Source organism: Schistocerca cancellata, chromosome 6 (assembly GCF_023864275.1).
Source record: "Schistocerca cancellata isolate TAMUIC-IGC-003103 chromosome 6, iqSchCanc2.1, whole genome shotgun sequence".
Taxonomy (NCBI): domain Eukaryota; kingdom Metazoa; phylum Arthropoda; class Insecta; order Orthoptera; family Acrididae; genus Schistocerca; species Schistocerca cancellata.
In genome coordinates, this window is record NC_064631.1 from 199,778,182 (window position 1) to 199,798,743 (window position 20,562).

General features: G+C 42.0%; 1 protein-coding gene across 1 annotated transcript in view; it reads left to right on the forward strand.

Moving 5' to 3' along the window:
* The first annotated feature begins 403 nt into the window (after positions 1 to 403).
* LOC126190822 (venom dipeptidyl peptidase 4-like) overlaps positions 404 to 20,562 on the forward strand; it is a 382,023-nt gene continuing 361,864 nt past the window's right edge. Inside the window, exon 1 of the mRNA XM_049931391.1 lies at positions 404 to 533. Coding sequence (XP_049787348.1) covers positions 492 to 533 — 42 coding nt within the window. The 5' untranslated portion in view covers positions 404 to 491. The remainder of the gene's footprint in view (positions 534 to 20,562) is intronic.

The window sequence follows — 20,562 nt, forward strand, 5'->3', positions numbered from 1 at the left end:
AATCTGTGCAATACATAATCTGTGTTAACTTCTGGCGTCATTCGTGTTTGCCGTTAAATCTGTGCAATGCATAATTTGTGGTAACTTCTGACGTCATTGGTCCAAGCCGACGGGTTGTATCCCATTCTTCAGTAATCCTCGAAAATGTTAGATGAACGATACATAACAACACTCATAGTTAAATATTGAGCAAGAACTTCTACTATGAGCGTTGTAGATGCCGACACAACATCGCGGCTTGTTGCTGAGCAACAACCGGGAAAATCGGTGGGTTCGTGCTCGGGGCAGAGGCCAGATAACGTGCCCTTGTTCTTGGAGGAACATCGAGTGTCCGTCACAGCTGCTCGAACCCGATAACCAGCGCCGAAATTGACCCGTGACGACTATACTGACAATCCAGGGCGGTCAAGTGAACGCAGATAGTTGCAGAATGTTTATCTCGGAGGGGCGAGTTTTGTCAGCAGTGCACCGGTGGGAGTCTTAGCGAAGACATGGTCCAGGGATTCAGCGCGGTCGTTCTGCTGGCAACCGCAGTAAGTTGCATCGCTACCTGCTCGGAGACGGCCTATTAGCCCCTTCACCCAACCCCTCTCTACATTTGCAGCAGTTAGCGGTTAATGGAAACGCAGTTATACTGCTCGCTCACTTTTATTTGGGCCCTTTGTGATCGGTGGAAATCGGCTGACTTCGTGCCGCTCCGGAATGTTTACGTTCGTTACCAACCGTAGCTACATACATAGCCTGTCGTAATAGTATGTAGCCGTTGTGAATGTAATGTTAATTCGTGTGCGTCGTGATTGTTAGTATCATTTACGAAAATGAGCGAAGAGACTGTACCTCTTTCTTCTAGCGACAAGCCATGAACTTTCAAGTCAATTCTGCGATGCATTAATCCATTACGTGTTCGTTGCTTTTATACGCTATAATCTGGCTGCTCTGGGTAAAGGAGGCGGTGCTTGTCTCAGCAGCCAATTACAAGCTTCCACGCCCAGCACCCTCCGCTTAGGCCAGTATTACACTATCAAATTTCTTTGTCCAATACCTTTGCAAAGAAATGTTATGGTGTAATAGGGAACTTTGTCAAATATCGTCAAATATTTTATCAAATGAAGGGCCTCGTTGTAGATTTGATCAAAGAAGTCGCTTGTCTTCTGTTCACTGCAATGTGACATGTTACCACGTGGAATGCTAGCATCGTTGCAGCGTTCTGTCATCAGTAGTGTTTTTATAAACATTGCCGGTAAATACAGATGGTGTGTACCGACAACTACAAAATTAATAGAGATGTATGAAGCTGATGAGGCGCTTTACAACGTGAGGCACCCTGAATACAAAAATAGATTAAGAAGATGGAGACCGGACCTAACCTAACCTAATTCTCTCCTGTAACAAGGAATCGGAGTGTGTTCAGTGAGCCTGTCTTCTGCAGATATAGCAGTTCTTAAGTGAGTATTGTGCTGTGTGATAAAGAGGATACACTTCACTGAGCACATACAGAAATGTATGCTCATCCATTCTTGAGTAATTGATGTAAGACTTGACATCCTCCACTATAAGCTCACGTAAGAAGTTTTGTTGAATGGTTTATCGTGTCGTCTTAAAACCCACGGTTGCACCCTGGTACGTTTCCTTTTTTCCCCTATTTCTCTTCCACATGTGTACACAGTGCAATTGTGGGACATGCAACTGCTGCGGTTAATAACAAGTTCTTGTTGTCAGCCATCTTGAACTTTGACGAAATATATGATGACAGTGTAATACCCCTTTTTAGCGCTACGTCAACGATCTTTGTCAAATATATTTGACGAATATTTGATCAAATCTTTGACAAGGAAATATGATAGTGTAATACCGGCCTTAGTGACCTCGTGAAACTGAAACAAACACAAACGCGATGATTGGTTAGCAACCGTAGTACATGTAGACTGGTGTTACGCTCCTTGGAAGTAGGCCCTACTGATGTATTAGATAGCTTCTTATTATGTTAGTGTAAATGAAACTTTATTCTAACGTGTTAACAGCCATCAACATTTTCCTTAATCATACTTTAGCTATGTAGTTTATATTTCAAAAATCGTGTACAGTCGTATCTTTGTACTGTTGTGCTCTGATTGTCGCGCAGTTAATATGCAGTAGAGATGGGCAAACTGAAACACGTAAATGTTTCGAAACAAATGAAACAGTACAATGTAATGTTTCGATACGGTGTTTCGAAACAGTGAAACAGTTTGTTTTGTAATCTAATAAACCTACACATTTTATCATCTTGAATGTCTACTGTATAAGTATGTTCACATAAACACAAATGAGGTGCGAGAGCGCTAATCATATCGCAGAAAGTATGAAACTACCACTTAGGCGTCTTGGCAGTTTCGTATTTCCTGCAGCAAATGCGCTGCTTTTGTGTCATGTGACTTTCATACTTTTCAATTGGCTGAGGAAAGCCTTAGCTGAAGACAGAAGAACCACCACGAACGGAACTGGAGGTGGGAGCAAACTGCAGAAAGAACAGATATGCTACTGGGATTTCCACATTCCATTAGTATGGCTAATATACCCATCCTGCTAATTTCCATGCACACAAAGGGAATCATTGTGGATAATAGACACAGTGACTATAGACTCACAAATAACGCCAAATAATTCGAATAAATAACAAAATATAACAGAAAAAAATTGTGTTTCAAGGTGTTTCGAACCGTTACTATGAATTTACGATGCTTCTCGTTCACCATTACACTATCAGTGATATGTCAAACAGATTGCTTGCAATTATATCTACATCAAATTTATATACATGTCTAATAACTGTCACTCTACGCCTTTTTTTATTTAAAATGTTGTAGTCTTATTTGCGTTTCTTAATATGATTACTGTACATGAACAGAGAAGCGTATGTTATAAAAAAAGTGTAATTTAACTGAATGATTTTCACATATTTATTATTTTGAATGCGAATAGTATGCGTTGTTTTATTGTTTTGTTAGTGTTTATAAAGCAGATGTTACGCCATTTCGGAATAGGACAGTCAGCTAGAAACGAAGCTTTATTTTTGGATATCTTGAGCTTCATGCTATTGCTTGTCAAAAGATTTCGACACACTTGAAAGTGTTTCATGAAGTGGTATGTTGTGTTTCAGTACCTGTGCCGAGCCCGAATCTCGTCCGACACAGAGCGGAATGAAACATCACTGTTTCGATACAATTAGTCCGTTCCAGGCGCAGGTGGACTGAAACAGTCTTATTTTGAAACAACGATACAGTTTCTGTGTCTGGCTCGAGATCCGAGACAAGGGCGGAATGAAACACCACTGTTTCGAAACAGTGAACCATAGCCGTTCCGAAACACTGAAACAGTTCCAGGTATCGATACACTGTATCGAAACATAGAAACAGTGGCCAAGTCTAATATGCAGTATGAAAATGGTTGAGGCTGCTTCCTGCACCGTAGTGATAAACGAGCGTGGAACACCATTCAAAAGTGGTGAGAAACAAATTGTTCACAATGGTTTCCACAATTTTATAGAAATAGTTGCCTCTGAAGTTTTCCGAGAGCTTTAACATATAAAGTAAGGACAGTGCAGTTAATCGGTAGCGTTGCAGAATCGTAACTTAACATCCACGGATCGCTGATTCAAATCTCACTTCCCTCTTTTTTTCGTTCAGTTTGGAATACCTACGTCTTCTAGACATAAACCTCATCAAATATATCCTAATTAACACATAACTTATCACTACTCATTATGAAAATAAATTGCACGTTGTATTTGTTTCTAGTTACATCTTGCACAAAATACTCTAGTTTTCATTGCAAATATGAATCGATAATCTATAAAAGATTGTTAATGAAGGTTGTTTAAATTAAGAAAACATAAGAAATTAAATTTTTAAGACATAACTGTAAAATCAAATACTTTTTATTTGGACTGTGTCCATTGTCATATACCATAGACGCGCTCTTAACGAGCCTCAGTGATAAGCGTCGTAGAAACATCCAAAACAATAGTCGTCACTGCATCGAACACACCAAAAAAATGGTGCATCTTTACAATTTCCACCGTACCACTACAGTCTGAACTGATCTGGAACCAAGTTAAGGGATCGGTCGAGAGAAATAACAAGACATTTATGCTGCCAGACGTACTGGATCTAACGCACGAAGCTTTGTGGCACGTCACTGTCGAACGCTGGCGGGATACAGAACGGCACATTATAAAAGAAGAGGAGAAAATGTGGCGCTTGGATGGTTTCCTGGATTCTGTTGTTAATAGATTCGTAATCAACGTGTCAGATGACACTTCCAGTACTGGTATGCATTTCTCGGTTTCGAATATGGAAGGAGTCCAGAGATTGCCAGACGAATGACTGTAAATAGTATCTTCAGTAGCTTCCATATTTAACTATATGATGAAACCCCTGCGATGCGAGTTTAAGTCACACATAGCGCAGGCAGAAAAATTACCCTGCGTTTAAGTCAAGAATTTTCAACACTCTTGTTTTTAATTACGATAGAATATTAGTTAAGAACGAGATCATGCGAGTTTGGTCGAATTCTGTTAAAAATTAAATGACGTTCGAAGCTATATTGTTTCTGCGTCCGTCCCTTTTTATGTCTTAACTGCAGCTCCTCGCATCATTGCAAGTTAATAGGACCAGCTGGTTGGCCTGTGCTGTCCATGTTAAATGCGCAGGTAAAGCTTCTTGTCACGTATTATCGCTCAGTCGATGTGCGCATAACGCACAGTGTTAAAAGTATCCATGCCACGGTATATTGATAATTTTTACTTATGGACCGTTTGACAGCAACTGAATAAAACACAATTTTAGTGCCATACGGGTTTCGCCTTTATTTTCTGCAAGGCATCATCAGTGGCCTGGAATATTTAATTTACATTTTTGTCACTGTTCCTATAGGTTATAAACAGTACTATGCCTTGCAGAAAATAAAGGCGAAACGCGTATGGCACTAAAATTGTGTTTTATTCAGTTGCTGTCATACGGTCCATAAGTAAAAATTATCAATATACCGTGATATTACACGCAACTGAGGAAAACAGGACTACAAAAGTTGAAGATGTATCCATGCCATCTTACTTGTTTGTAATTGAGGCAGCTTGGCTGCGGCTCCACATGAAACGAGATCCAATGAGATTACAGCTAATGAGGAAGAATAAATGGTGTAATGTCTACATCAGGTCTATTCTTATGATGAACACAGTACAAAGTAGGTGTAGTCGGGCTGGTACTACAAGACAATCCGTCATGAACGAAGCAGGCCTAGTGCAGCTGGCATGTAGCGCTAGAAAGTGGTGGAACTAAAGGTGTGTCCACACGATGCCTCTTTACTCGTGCGCAATCGAAGACACAAGGTAATAAAAACGCATGCACAAATGATTGTGAAAGAACGTAGGTAGGCATGGGCTTCCTCGTGTCCAAACGTTGCCTCATTGCGCAAGCAATCTGCTATGCATCGCCTTCTTTGCTCGGGAGTTTGTGCTGCGTTTATTGTGATGAAAATACAAGTAAAAGGAAACGCAAAAACGACTATAGGTAGTATCTAAATAACTGAGGCACCAGGAATACAAAGTAACGACAACATTTTGTTTGAAAATTTCAGAGGGAGGTCACAGCGAGATTTTAAATTTGCTGCTGGGAAAATAGCATCGATGAGTCCGGCACTAACTAGTAATTGGCGACCGAGATACCAGTGGGAACTTTTTATTTCGTATTTCAAAACAAAGCATTTCAGTAATTATTTCTGAAACTGAGAAACATTTAAAGGGACGTCCTTAGTCGTTATGTGAAGGTTAATTAACATTCAATTTGCCATTTGTATTTTATTGTATAAAAACAACTGTTTCCACAATTTTAATCATGAAAGGTTATGTGTAGATTAACATTCTCGGGCTCGACAAACTTGCGAAATTTCATACATGCCAAACCGGAAGTTGTGTTTTCCAATTTCCTATTTTTCGCAGCCTTAATTTCCTTCATTTCGATTTTGCTAGTTAGTTGAGAAGCTACACATACCCCATCATTTCCTTTGTTCAGATGCCAAGCCCCACAGCTGTTATGCTATTAACTCGCCATAGCAAGAACATTTGTCCACAGTTTTTATATACAGATTTAATGAATTTCTGTCTTATTGTTCTCTGTTTTCCTACTTCGAAGCTTACGGTATTTTATTCTTTATAGTAACATGACTGGAGACTCTTTATCTAATACTTGATGATCGGGGCATCACATCTCAAATTTTTAATCATATAACCTTTGGAAGCGGCATTCCACACGATTTTTCGTTGTCTCTTATCATTTACAAATTCCAGCGTCTTTTCTTTGTAGTCAGCAGATATTATTACACATATATCGCTTCACAGCATAACCTCAAAAGACTGCACAATGAAACACATATAGGCCCCAGTTGCCTTAGTCTGCGAAAAAGCGCGAAGATTTCCACCGAAGGCGGAAAGCAATGCGCTTAACGCTCAGCCCCCATTTGCAGAAAATTAAGTTTATACGCATTCGCAAAGCTGAACAGAAAAATGGCATCGCGTGGACACATCTCGAGAGAAGTAGCAGATAGACATCGGACCGCACATGCCCGCCAAACGCTGTGACGCACGAACACGCTAAACGGGGTCTTCAGGGTGCGCTTTCTGCTTGTTATTGTTCATTGTTTGCTGTTTTATTGTTGACATCAGGGCTGGTTTGAGGCCCAGGCGACGCAAGCTAAAAGGAGCGCCAGAGGCGCCACAACATTTAATGTTTCTGTACGAGACATGTTCAACGTGTACAAGGAACCCGATGCTAATTTAAAATATGACTTATTTCATGGTACACTTGTAACAGAATTTGAAAACTGTTTCCCCAAGAAAGTAGTTAAATCTAATTGTAAGAAACTATGCAAAAAACCTTGGTTTACTAAAGGAATAAAAATATCTTGTAACCACAAAAGAGAACTGTATCTAACAACAAGAAAGTGTAATGATCCAGAAACAGCCAAATATTATAAAAACTACTGTGTTACATTAAGAAAGGTTATTAAAAAGTCCAGAAGCTTGTGCATCATGTTTGAGATTAATACCTCTTATAACAAAATCAAAACAATTTGGAATATTATTACAAGGGAGACAGGACAACCAAGAGTACAGGATGACGGCATCACCATCAAAGCGAATGGAAACTTGATAAACAACAAGCCGGAAGTCGAAAACATTTTGAATAATCATTTTTTAAATGTTGTAGAGAAAATAGGATCTAAATGCTCATTAGAAGAAGCAAGGCAGTTAATGGAAGAGGCCTTACCCACACCATTTGATACAATTGAAATTCCACCCACCTCTCCATCTGAAATTAGGTAGATAATAAACTCTCTAAAGAATAAAAACTCACATGGAATTGATGGCGTTTCCAGCAGGATAATAAAAGCTTGTTCCCAAGAAATAAGTGGGATTCTTATCCACATATGTAATAGCTCTCTGAAGCAGGGTATTTTCCCAGATAGACTGAAGTACGCCATTGTTAAACCACTGCATAAAAAAGGGGATACGTCTGATGTCAACAACTACCGCCCAGTCTCTCTTCTGATTGCCTTATCCAAAATTCTTGAAAAAGTAATGTAGAGTAGCTTCACACCTTTGTAAAAATAAAGTTTTAACAAAATTTCAGTTTGGTTTCCAGAAAAGTTTTTCAACGGAAAATGTTATATATATTTTCACTAATGAAATATTAAATGCTCTGAGTAACCGGAAGTCACCCATTGAGATTTTTTGTGATCTATCATAGGCTTTTGATTGTGTAAATCATGGAATACTTATAGATAAGCTCAAGTACTGTGGTATGAATGGGACACTGCTCAGGTAGTTTAAATCGTACCTAACTGGAAGAGTGCAGAAAGTTGAAATAAACAGTTCACATAATATGCAAAAAACTGGTGATTTCTCAAACTGGAGAACAATCAAGAATGGGGTGCCGCAAGGTTTGGTCTTGGGTCCTCTGCTGTTCTTAATATATAGACTTTCCATTCTATATTCACGAAGATGCAAAGCTGGTACTTTTTGCCGATGATACAAGTATAGCTATCACACCCGACAGACAAGAATTAACTTGTGAAATTGTAAACGATGTTTTTCAGAAAATCATTAAGTGGTTCTCTGCAAATGGGCTCTCATTAAACTTTGACAAAACACAGTATATACAGTTCCACACAGTAAATGGAATGACCCCATTAATAAATATCGACTTCGATCAGAAATCGGTTACTTACCTAATAGCATCAAAAGTCTGACAGATAGCCATATAGCATTTCTGACAGATAGCCATATAGCATTTAAAAGGAAATTAAAAGAATTTCTTAATGGCAACTCCTTCTACTCATTAGATGAATTTTTGGATATAGTAAGTGGGTAATTTCCCAACTGTGGTGTCACCGCCAGACACCACACTTGCTAGGTGGTAGCTTTAAATCGGCCGCGGTCCATTAGTACACGTCGGACCCGCGTGTCGCCACTGTCAGTACTTGCAGACCTAGCGCCACCACATGGCAGGTCTAGAAAGACGGACTAGCACTCGTCCCAGTTGTACGACGACTTTGCTAGCGACTACACTGACGAAGCCTTTCTCTCATTTGCCGAGAGACAGTTAGAATAGCCTTCAGCTAAGTCCATGGCTACGACCTAGCAAGGCGCCATTAGCCTTACAGTGATTGTAATTAACCGTATCTGGAGATAGACTCATTTGTATCGTCAATAGCGATGTACCACAAGGATGCATTAAAATTAAGTATTCAAGGAGCTGCATACTTTTCTTATAGCATTAATTAGGTATCCTGTTCCTGACTTCACGCCAGCCGGCGTGTGTGTACGCGTGCCTTTCGGCTACCTCAAAGTGGCGTGGCTGTTTTGCTACGCAACAACACCAACTTCCACAAAAAAAAAACAAAAAAAAAAATTAGAAATATTGAGTGTTATGTAATATTTTGTATAATGTAATATCTTGTATAGACACCTTTTATTAACCTGAAACGTTCCACATCATTCCGAAGTGTCATACTCATGATCTATGGAACAAGCACTAATCTAATCTAATCTAAAATGGTTCAAATGGCTCTGAGCACTATGGGACTTAACTGCTGTGGTCATCAGTCCCCTAGAACTTAGAATTACTTAAAACTAACTAACCTAAGCACATCACACACATCCATGCCCGAGGCAGGATTCGAACCTGCGACCGTAGCGGTAGCGAGGTTCCAGACTGTAGCGCCTAGAACCGCTCGGCCACCCCGGCCGGCCGCGAGACGTGTCACAATTAGTGGTGGCCGCTCGGGGCGCGAACTTTGTATACAGTGCGTATTACAGTTAGCAACGAAAACTAACACAAGTAGGTTTGCCACGTCTAGCAGCGACTTTGTTGGGACACTCTGAGATTGGGTGTAGAAATGAAGTAAAAAATTTATTTAACATTATTGTTTTTTGTTTAGAACACAATTACTTGGAATTTGTTGCGGCAGAAGTAGTGGATAAACCATATTTTTCGGAAGATTTCCCCGTTTTCAGCGGGGCTTTTTTCCCTTTTACGCAATTATAAAACTCCATGCAAGTCAGCTTGTTGTTAAAATGGCACTATAAGACTGATTCCCTGGCTGCAGTGATTTCCTTCATCAGTCCACTGTACCGACATCAGCGAAAATAACTCTTTCCGTAGTGGCGTTGTATGCGGAAGTAGAAAGCAAATACTCGCATAATTTTAGCAGCTGGTATTTGCGTTGAGGATTTTCGGTTTCCTTAAGAAAGTAAATCCACCTTCCTCTCACGGAGTATTTACGCTTCCATTCCACCGAGTCACGCATAGTTTCTAGAAATCTCTTCAGATACATATATATTCCTGGAAACGATTGTCATCTGAAATCTTCCCAGCATTTGTGGTCAGGTATATAATAGTGTTTTCAATCATCACCCAATCTGGCGTTTCAGATGCAGTAATTCAATCAAATGCTTGATATTTGTTAAAAGAAAGAGCTCATTTGTGTAAGTAACTAATGCTGTGGTATTGAAAGCCATTGTCTCATCCTCAATTCTCGAAATCATTATTTCTTGGTTAGGGTTCTCATTTTTTAATTTGTTCAGATTCATCTTCGTTTGCATGCCAAAAAAATTGGAAGTCTTCCTTTCATTCACACATCTTTGACTGTCGATTAATACATTTCTTACTTCAATTCTCTAGAGTTTATTCTTCTCCACGCTTTTCACAGTTTCCAAAACAGAGCGAAGTTTGAGAGTAGAAACATGAAATAAATTTCAGTAATTGGACAACTGAAAAAATCTGAAATTATTTTACGTTGCCTGTCTTCTACGTCAAAAAATTGTTGTAATGGAATCCAAAGTTTAAGAATTGTCTCAACTGCGGGCATTAACAACAGCCATCTTGCTTTTGAATGATATAAAAGAGTCTGATGACTGATATCAACATATAAGTCTCTTTGAGATTCTCTATCTTACCGTGTGTATTGAAAAATAATTAAATATTTTCATGACGATTATTTCAATGTCGACAGTTAAGACTCCAGCAGCGCTTGATATAGTATTGTGGAGCATATAGGCAGGACATCCAATTCCTTCTACATTTTTTCCTCGTTCTTCTTTAATCTGGTTGGCCGCGTCGATGAAGCCGTCCGAAGTTTGTACTGGTATTGTCACCACAAAAACCGATTAATTTATCTATTGGAATTTGCAGTTGTCTTAAAGTGTGTAGACAAAACTTCGCAATTGTCTCCGATGTTTCGTTATTCAGCGAATCAGACTTAACAGCTGCTTTTGTATCCCTTCAGTTGCAGTAAAGTACTGAACAACTAAAGGAAACATCTCTCCAGCCTTGTGGATCGATGCGTCAGTGGCTATGCCTATGCCGTAAAATGAAACATCTTACAATTGTTTTATGCGTACTGACACGGAGTGTGGTGCTAGAATATTTTTAACAATCGCTGTGGCTCTGGTCCTGGCTGTGGCGACTTTGGAGTCAGGATACATTGCGGCATTCAGTTTTACGGTAACAGTCAAGTGAACTGAAGAACTGATGATGCCTGACAACTTTATAAGCTGTTGTTACTTCTGCAGCAACAACGGGCAATTCTTCAAAATGGTTCAAATGGCTCTGAGCACTATGGGACTTAACATCTGTGGTCATCAGTCCCCTAGAACTTAGAACTACTTAAACCTAACTAACCTAAGGACATCACACACATCCATGCCCGAGGCAGGATTCGAACCTGCGACCGTAGTAGTCGCGCGGTTCCGGACTGAGCGCCTGAACCGCTAGACCACCGCGGCTGGCGGCAATTCTTCCCGGGTATCTTCTTTAAACTTGAATGTAGAAGTAGGGTTTGATGTCGATGGTATCACGAAACTATTTGTATGAGCCTTCGTCGATACGTTATGCCACACATCTGCCTTACCTCCGTGAGTTATTGAGATGAAACAGCTACAAATCTCACAAAATGCATCCTGATCCGTTCGTCCTTTCTTAACAACAGACTACTCTTTTGTGTAATCATCCGAAGAGTGACACTTTCTCTTTCCATACTTAGATATTTTCGTAAGCTATAAAAAGGGAAATGAGTGTATGTCCTCATTGCATGGGAGGCCCCTTACGAGGCAGGTCCGGCCGCCTTGGTGCAGGTCTTATTACATTCGACGCCACACTGGGCGAGCTGCACGCCGGATGGGGATGAAATGATGAGGAAGACAACACAACACCCAGTCCCTGAGCGGAGAAAATCCCAGACCCAGCCGGGAATCGAACCGGCGCCCGTAGGACGGCAATCGTTCACGCTGACCACTCAGCTATCGGGGCGGACTTCGTAAGCTATGATAAGTTTATTGGGGTGTGCTCAGCCTCATGATCCCAGTTGAGGAGCTACTCGACCGAAATAGTAGCAGCTCCGGTCAATGAAAACCATCAAACGGCCGGGAGAGCGGTGTTCTGACCACACGTCCCTCCGCATCCTCCACTGAGGATGACACGGCGGCCGGATGGTACCGATGGACCACTTGTAGTAAACATTTCTAACCAGCACTCGTTGTTCGTGTTACGTTTAGAAAGAATCGTGTTATCAGATCACTATTCAAATGGGAACTGCCCGATTCTTCCGCGTGGCGCTGCTTTAGTAGTTTTAGCCCCATACTGCTGGAGAAGTCTGGTACTTTCTCGAATAATGGCGCTAGATCAAGAATTTGCTTGGGTCGTTGATACAGGATACGAAACGTGTGACACGACCTTGTCAACACAAACTTGTTGACATAAATAAACTAACTGAGGCTGCATTTACGTGTTGCGCTGACAGATGGCGTTACTTCAGTACCTGACCCAAGTATGTAACGGTATTTGGCAAAATTATGACAGAATTGGATCTTGTCGGCATGCCGGGGCAAGAAGGTCCATAACGGTAACGGCCTCCATATATATCTGGAAGAATGGCATCTCTAGACACGGGGAAAGTGTACGAGGGAAAAATGAGAAAGGGGGGGGGGGTGAATTATCTTGACTGTCCCTAGTTGACATCTGTGGCAAGCAGTTGAATCAGGATTTTACATTGGAGCTTTTGCGCATTTTTCAGTGAGTAAATTTTTATTAATATGGCAGTCCAATAAAGGCAATACTTTTTTCTTTCAGACTTTAATGTTTTTGCTGTTGCGAAAATTATTCTCAGTCCTTCGTATTCTAAAAACGAAATGAAACAAACAACGCTATTGCGATCTAATTCTGGCGTTTAGCAAGGAATGGTTTCTGTACGATGCTCATAGCAAGCTGCCTCGGCAGTGGTTTATTTCTGAGTAAATAAGCGTATAACTTTATGTGTATCATTTTCGATTTGTATACATAGCGAAAAATAAGAGACGAAAATTCACCTTTGATTTCATCGCATCTCATGCTGTATTTAAGCATACTAGGTAGGAGAAATCGGCAATAGTCAGACAAACAGAGTCCAATAACAAAAATGTATAAACAAATGGTTTAATTCTTGCTTCCGACTAGGTGGAATTGCTTCCCACATTAGTGTGTCGCTTGAGCGAATTGCTACCTGTATCATCGGCAACAGTTTGTGAAAATAAGCCACATTCATTCTTAAGATGTTCTGAAATTCCTGCTGGTCTTCCCGCCTAGTTCTTTCATTAATCAGGAGTATATACTGATGAGCCAGAACATTATGACCACTTACCTGATAACTGGTATTTCCACGTTTGGCACGCATAACAGTGGCGACGCGCCGTGGCATGATATAAATTGGGGCATGACGCATTATTGTTGTTATACCGGAGCCAAGACAGCCCCTGAGGGCTGGCAACCCATATTACATCACAGAGAACGAGGTTGTCTATGTCCAAGGCGTACCAAAAGCACCATGGTAAACACCGGCTATTTCCATACAAGATAATGGAAACAGACATTCCGAGCACTACTTCCTGCAGGGGGAGCTCGAGCCACGGCCTGCAGGAAGTATCACTACGCCAGAACCTGACTGGCTGGAGACTATTTAGGGGCTAGAACCAACCCCGAAGTTCACTTCACTCCGGATGCCGACCTCGAGTACTTCGACCGCCAAAGATTATGTCTTAGTCTCTGAATTGGACTCTTACTAGTGTGTGTGTGTTATTACGAACCTTTGTGGATATTTGTCAGTCACAACAATTTTGTTTAGAAATGCCACTGCCGTCAGGAAGCATGATCGTCATCAAGGGGCACACATGGTCTGCAATCAGCGTATGATGCTCATTGATAGCCATGGTGTCTTGCACGAACTACACTGGACCCATGGGTCCCCACGGGAATGTTCCCCAGAGCATAATGGAGCCGCAGCCAGCTTGTCTCTGTCCCGCAGTACAGGTGTCAAGGATCTGTTCTCCTGGAAGACGATAGACTCGCGCCCTCCCATCGGCACGATGGAGAAGGTATCATCAGACTATACGACGCTCTGCCACTGCGCCAACGTCCAGTGCCGATGGTCACGTGCCCATTTCAGTCGTAGTTGTCGACATCGTCGTGCTAACATTGCCACATGCATTGGTCGTCGGCTGCAGAGGCTCATCATTAGGAGTGGTTGGTGCACTGTATATTCAGACACACTTTTATCTGCCCAGCATTAATGTCTGATGTTAGTTCCGCCACAGTATGCCGCCTGTTCTGATTTACCAGTCTGCTCAGCCTGCGACGTCCGAAATCTGTAATGGGAGTTGGCTGCCCAACCCTACGTCTGGAAGTGGTTTCACCTTGGTTTTGTCACTAGTTGAAGACACTCACCACAGCACTCCTCGAACACCCGACAAGTTGTGCAGTTTCCGAAATGCTCGTGCCGAGCCTCCGGACTAGCGCAATCTGCCCTGGGTCTAACCCAGATTCCCCGTTCTAAACATGGACAGCATGCTCACTGATACTGCATGTACCATACATGCGTCTGACTAGCAGTCATTCCTCGCCAGGTGACGCTGCTATCGCCTGGACGAGTTTATATGGACAGTAGGTCAGTGGTCATAATGTTCTAGCGGATCAGTGTATGTCACTGCCTTCGTCCTGTCTTGCTCGTCAGGGTCGAACCCAACAACTCATGGTTGCGACCACTACAACCACATGCAAAATGCTGTACAAACCTGTATTAAGGTAAAAGTATGCTTGTGCAACCAAGTGTCACGATATGAAACGAGCAGTTGAGCCCATAACTGAATGCAGCAGTAACATAATTCTGTAATAGCTACGTAAGAAAACGACAATTTGTTAATAAATAGAAACCTTGATCTCAAAACAAATTTTCAATGTGATGGAACCGTGACTTTACCTTTCCATTGGAGTTTTCGTGGCACTGGTTTCTCTCGTGTATCGCGTAATCGTGCGACGTGAACAAGTCTGCAGTTCCAAACGTGTACGTTTGCAGTTCTGCTGCAAAGGTGTACTCTTTAGTAAGTGCTGAAGTTCGAGTCGTCGTCTTAAGGCGCCAATAAAACTGGCTGCCCTTCAGAATTCGGCCACTTGCATGATCTGGCAGTACTGTAGAATGCGGAGGTTCCTGTAACAAGTGTCGGCTTTGCTCGAGCTTTTATAGTCCTGTAACTGATCGCGGTTTAGTGTTCCATGTAGCGCAGTGTGGAAGCAAAGTCTCGAGTACGCGTCCAAGTTTTTGTTTGTTTTTTAAATCGCTTTGCGTCTGTCTGTTAAAAGCACCAGTCTGATGGAACCTCAAAAGTAATCTACTTCACTTCCTAAACCACCAGCAATAGCAAAACCTTCTAGAAACATTTCCTTGAAAGAGCTCATGGCTGGACGAGATCAGAACAGTTTCTGCTCGAGACATTCCTCCCCATACTCCCCATATAGTGGCCATCGACTACCAACCACTGGCCACCTGACACCAGCGGATGCCTACACAGGTCTGATCAGCTTCTGTCATTACCTTAAATGCGTCTTCTGCCATTACCTTAAATGCGTTATCGAGCTTTGTCATCTCAGTCACAAAGGAATATAAGATTCTGCCACAATCCATGCACAACCACATTTATATCTGCAAAGAACTTGTTGCTGATTCTATAGTATACTGAAAGGTGTAATTTGCGAGTTATTGTCCCATTATGGTCTAGACTTCATTTTTAGCACTTTTATTTTCGCAAGTCTATCTTGATCACATAGTTTACACTTTACAACCGGTTTTGGCTTATCGCCTTCTTCAGATCATTAAAATATTCTGATATAAGTCATCGTCAAAGTAAACATGTGCACATGTTTACTTTGATGATGAATTGTATCAGAATATTTTAATGATCATGTGAAAATGTTTACTTTGACGATGATTTATATCAGAATATTTTAATGATCTTAAGATGGCGATAAGCTGAAACCGGTCATAAAGTGTAAAGAAATCTATGTGATCAAGACGGACGTGTGAAAATAAAAGTGCTAAAAATAAAATGATAGCGGACTCATATACAGACTTCATATCTTCAATTGACGAGACTTTATTGTTGGGCGCCGCTCTTTTTTTTCTTTGTTGGTGTGTTTGCTCTTGCACATGCTGATGTTGTTTCATAAAATAAAAAAATTCGAGTATTAGTTTCACATAAATTCAATATATTTATGTTCAAATTTTCACAAAGTGATTAATTGTTAGTATTTGGGGTAAGATATCTATTTAGTGAACTGATAATATTAATCCAGATTAACACCAGTTTTATTTATTCTTTGCGAACACGCACACGGAAATGCAGTACACCTTAACGAGATAAATAAAATACAAAAACAAAAGGAAATACATGCTGTGAACATTGCGACAATTTCAACTAATTGTAATCATAGCTCTTGGCAACAGCCTGTAAACAAAATTATCCATATGAAGCTGGAATGGTTCGCTTGTTGAAATATGAGAATGTAAATGTTTGTCTGATGTTGCTCAGGCGGCAGAGACATCAATGTTATCAACAGAGTTTATAGCATACACACAATGGAAATACGAAACAGTACTGCAGGAAAATAAAGGAGCAAATGAGACGGGGCTGAAATAATGTACTATGCCTACTTACTTTCACATGGAGAACACAGGCACAAAGGTAACTCTTTTCTTGCAACATCCGCATGTGCACTGGCCGAACGCTGCTGCGCAACTGACAATGCGACACTCTTTCTCCAATTGTTGGAATAGGTTCTGTTAATGCAACACTGACATAACTGCTCTCTAGTGGCCGAATACGCCAGTTACGTTTGTGACACTCTTATACATAAAAGTATTCCACTTTCTCGTTTTGATGATGACATGAGCGAAAAATAGGCGTTTTTCGCGTTGTGCCGCTTTTCTTCCAATGTGGCGAGTTGGTCCACATTGGGTCAAAATGAAAGGAAAAAAATAACATAAAGAAGAATGTTATTTGCTTTTATGTATTTTATTGTAATTTATAAGTTTTGAAACGGGCATATTTGTATGGAAACAGCATTTTTAAAAGAGAATTCATGTGTTGTTTACAGTGTTATGCAAATATGAACAGAAAGTCCTAAATTTGTCCACTAGGACGCATAACACTACCGGCTACTACTAAATTAGCAATACACAGATGATGTTACTCCAGTGAAAGAATGCTTATTTGACAGTGATCGTGCGTAATGGAAAGGTATTGAGTTATTTTTGTTTAGAGCTAAAGATTTCTGTATTAAGGAAGTAGTAGCAGAACAAACGGAATCGAGCCAACGTTTCATTAGCAATCAAGAAAATTGTAATCACGTGAAAGGGAACGGTGGCCTCTTTTGAGTCACGGCCGTTGCGGCTGTCTGCACGCCACCTGTTTATACGCCAGCCTTGTGGCACTTGTCTGTTGCCTGAAAGCGCATCCAGCTCTTCTAATATATACAAGAGGTCGTTGACTTCACTCTTGTTGACAGTAATTAGTTTCTCCTGTACTGACACTGGAAACTTAGAAACGTGTAAATACACTCCTGGAAATGGAAAAAAGAACACATTGACACCGGTGTGTCAGACCCACCATACTTGCTCCGGACACTGCGAGAGGGCTGTACAAGCAATGATCACACGCACGGCACAGCACGTGCCCTTAGCGCTAGGATTTCACCCGGAACAAGTCCCGCCCATTCACCCCCCTCCACGCCTCTCCATAGTGTAAGGCCCTCCCCTAAACAGCCGCCAGCTCCCAGTTCCGCAAACTGGAAGCTACAACAAAGTTGTTATCGTCACAGTCCAACACACGTTACACTGTGATGAAATTCAGTAATGATAAGAAATTTAAGTTGTTCTGGATGGTAATATAACATGAATTTGCATTATTAAAGAAATAACAATATTTATAGAGAATTGATAGCATCGCCAGCAATAGAAAACAAAAAAATAACGTGATGTTATTTAAGGGCAATAAGGACAAATTTTCATTAACTAATTCACTTATTAATAATATGTTTATTTGAGGGTAACAGCAGAGCAAACATACAATGCGAAAACAATGGTCTTGAATCTGTTATGTAGATAGTAAAGCCACGGACGCAGTCGACTAACTCTGTTGTCTAAAATCAACGTTATATAGAAATAAGTGAAAGTCGTTTTGTTTATGTAGGCCCTCATAGTAACTCACGAAAATTAAAGAATATAAGAATGCCATAAAGTAGAAATGCCTAATGAAGGCAGTACGATATTTCCCTATATGACATATTTCGTTAGTATCTGCATGGGTAATGGGTGAATTTTAACTTGTAAATTCTTCCAATGCCATACCTACGCATTATAAACGAGGTTATAAAGAATTGTGGCTGTTTCTGTGTGATTAATGTACTATATGCTGTCGCAAACGTCTCAGGGAAATAATCTGTCGTTATTCTTTGTCTTGTCTATTTTTAACCAAAAGATTCATTAATTTTGTAAATTTCATTCAAACCATTTTAAAAAAATAATAATGATGATGTGTATGTTTGTCACAGAACAGTTATGGAGGAGATAAATGCTGCAGTGTTTCACGGCTGTAAAACGTCCTTCATGCTGTGCTAGCTCTTCTTCCACCCCTAAAACGTTTCAGCAAAACTATTCAGTGAATAACACGCGAAAATAGCGTGCAGGAACAAAGTAACTTTGATGCCCTCTGGAATTATAGTGAACACTGATGCCTGTTTCGCGTATACTGTCTGAGTTCTGAAACTGGAGTGTCAAGTACACCGTGGTTCATATTTCTCCGAGCAAATTATTATTTGAGGGTAGGTTTATCCTGTTTTAGCTTTGGGTGCTTTTTCTCACACAAAACTGTGTTTCTTCAGAGGCTATTCATATAAATACTGAGTTCTCGTATTTAAAGAATTCAGTGCTAAATTGTTTTCTCTTATGTTTGCTGTGGAAGTACCTGGCACAGCTGAGGCCAACTGTGCACGCGAGCGAGTGCAGCCGAACGCGGTAAACCACGTGGGTCAACTGAAACGATCCCAGGCGCCGAACAAAGACTGGGAAGACCGGCGGTGAGTGGGCGGGACTTGTTCCGGGTGAAATCCTGGCGCTAACGATTCCTCGGCACAGCGGACACACCAGGAACTGCGGTGTTAGCCGTCGAATGGCGCTAGCTGCGCAGCATTTGTGCACCGCCGCCGTCAGTGTCAGCCAGTTTGCCGTGGCATACGGAGCTCCATCGCAGTCTTTAACACTGGTAGCATGCCGCGACAGCGTGGACGTGAACCGTATGTGCAGTTGACGGACTTTGAGCGAGGGCGTATAGTGGGCATGCGGGAGGCCGGGTGGACGTACCGCCGAATTGCTCAACACGTGGGGCGTGAGGTCTCCACAGTACATCGATGTTGTCGCCAGTGGCCGGCGGAAGGTGCACGTGCCCGTCGACCTGGGACCGGACCGCAGCGACGCACGGATGCACGCCAAGACCGTAGGATCCTACGCAGTGCTGTAGGGGACCGCACCGCCACTTCCCAGCAAATTAGGGACACTGTTGCTCCTGGGGTATCGGCGAGGACCATTCGCAACCGTCTCCATGAAGCTGGGCTACGGTCCCGCACACCGTTAGGCCGTCTTCCGCTCACGCCCCAACATCGTGCAGCCCGCCTCCAGTGGTGTCGCGACAGGCGTGAATGGAGGGACGAATGGAGACGTGTCGTCTTCAGCGATGAGAGTCGCTTCTGCCTTGGTGCCAATGATGGTCGTATGCGTGTTTGGTGCCGTGCAGGTGAGCGCCACAATCAGGACTGCATACGACCGAGGCACACAGGGCCAACACCAGGCATCATGGTGTGGGGAGCGATCTCCTACACTGGCCGTACACCACTGGTGATCGTCGAGGGGACACTGAATAGTGCACGGTACATCCAAACCGTCATCGAACCCATCGTCCTACCATTCCTAGACCGGCAAGGGAACTTGCTGTTCCAACAGGACAATGCACGTCCGCATGTATCCCGTGCCACCCAACGTGCTCTAGAAGGTGTAAGTCAACTACCCTGGCCAGCAAGATCTCCGGATCTGTCCCCCATTGAGCATGTTTGGGACTGGATGAAGCGTCGTCTCACGCGGTCTGCACGTCCAGCACGAACGCTGGTCCAACTGAGGCGCCAGGTGGAAATGGCATGGCAAGCCGTTCCACAGGACTACATCCAGCATCTCTACGATCGTCTCCATGGGAGAATAGCAGCCTGCATTGCTGCGAAAGGTGGATATACACTGTACTAGTGCCGACATTGTGCATGCTCTGTTGCCTGTGTCTATGTGCCTGTGGTTTTGTCAGTGTGATCATGTGATGTATCTGACCCCAGGAATGTGTCAATAAAGTTTCCCCTTCCTGGGACAATGAATTCACGGTGTTCTTATTTCAATTTCCAGGAGTGTAATAGATTTCAGCTATCAGGCGTCCTTTGGAATATTTATTGGCAGATCTAGATTTCGGATAGCAACTAGCCATTCTCAATGCACTATCCTTTTTTGGTCAATGCATGTAATGCCTGTTGGTCTGGCTTTGTACACAGTTCATGGAATACTCATTGACCAAAAAAAGGATAGTGCATTGAGAATTGCTAGTTGCTAGCCGAAATCTAGATCTGCCAATAA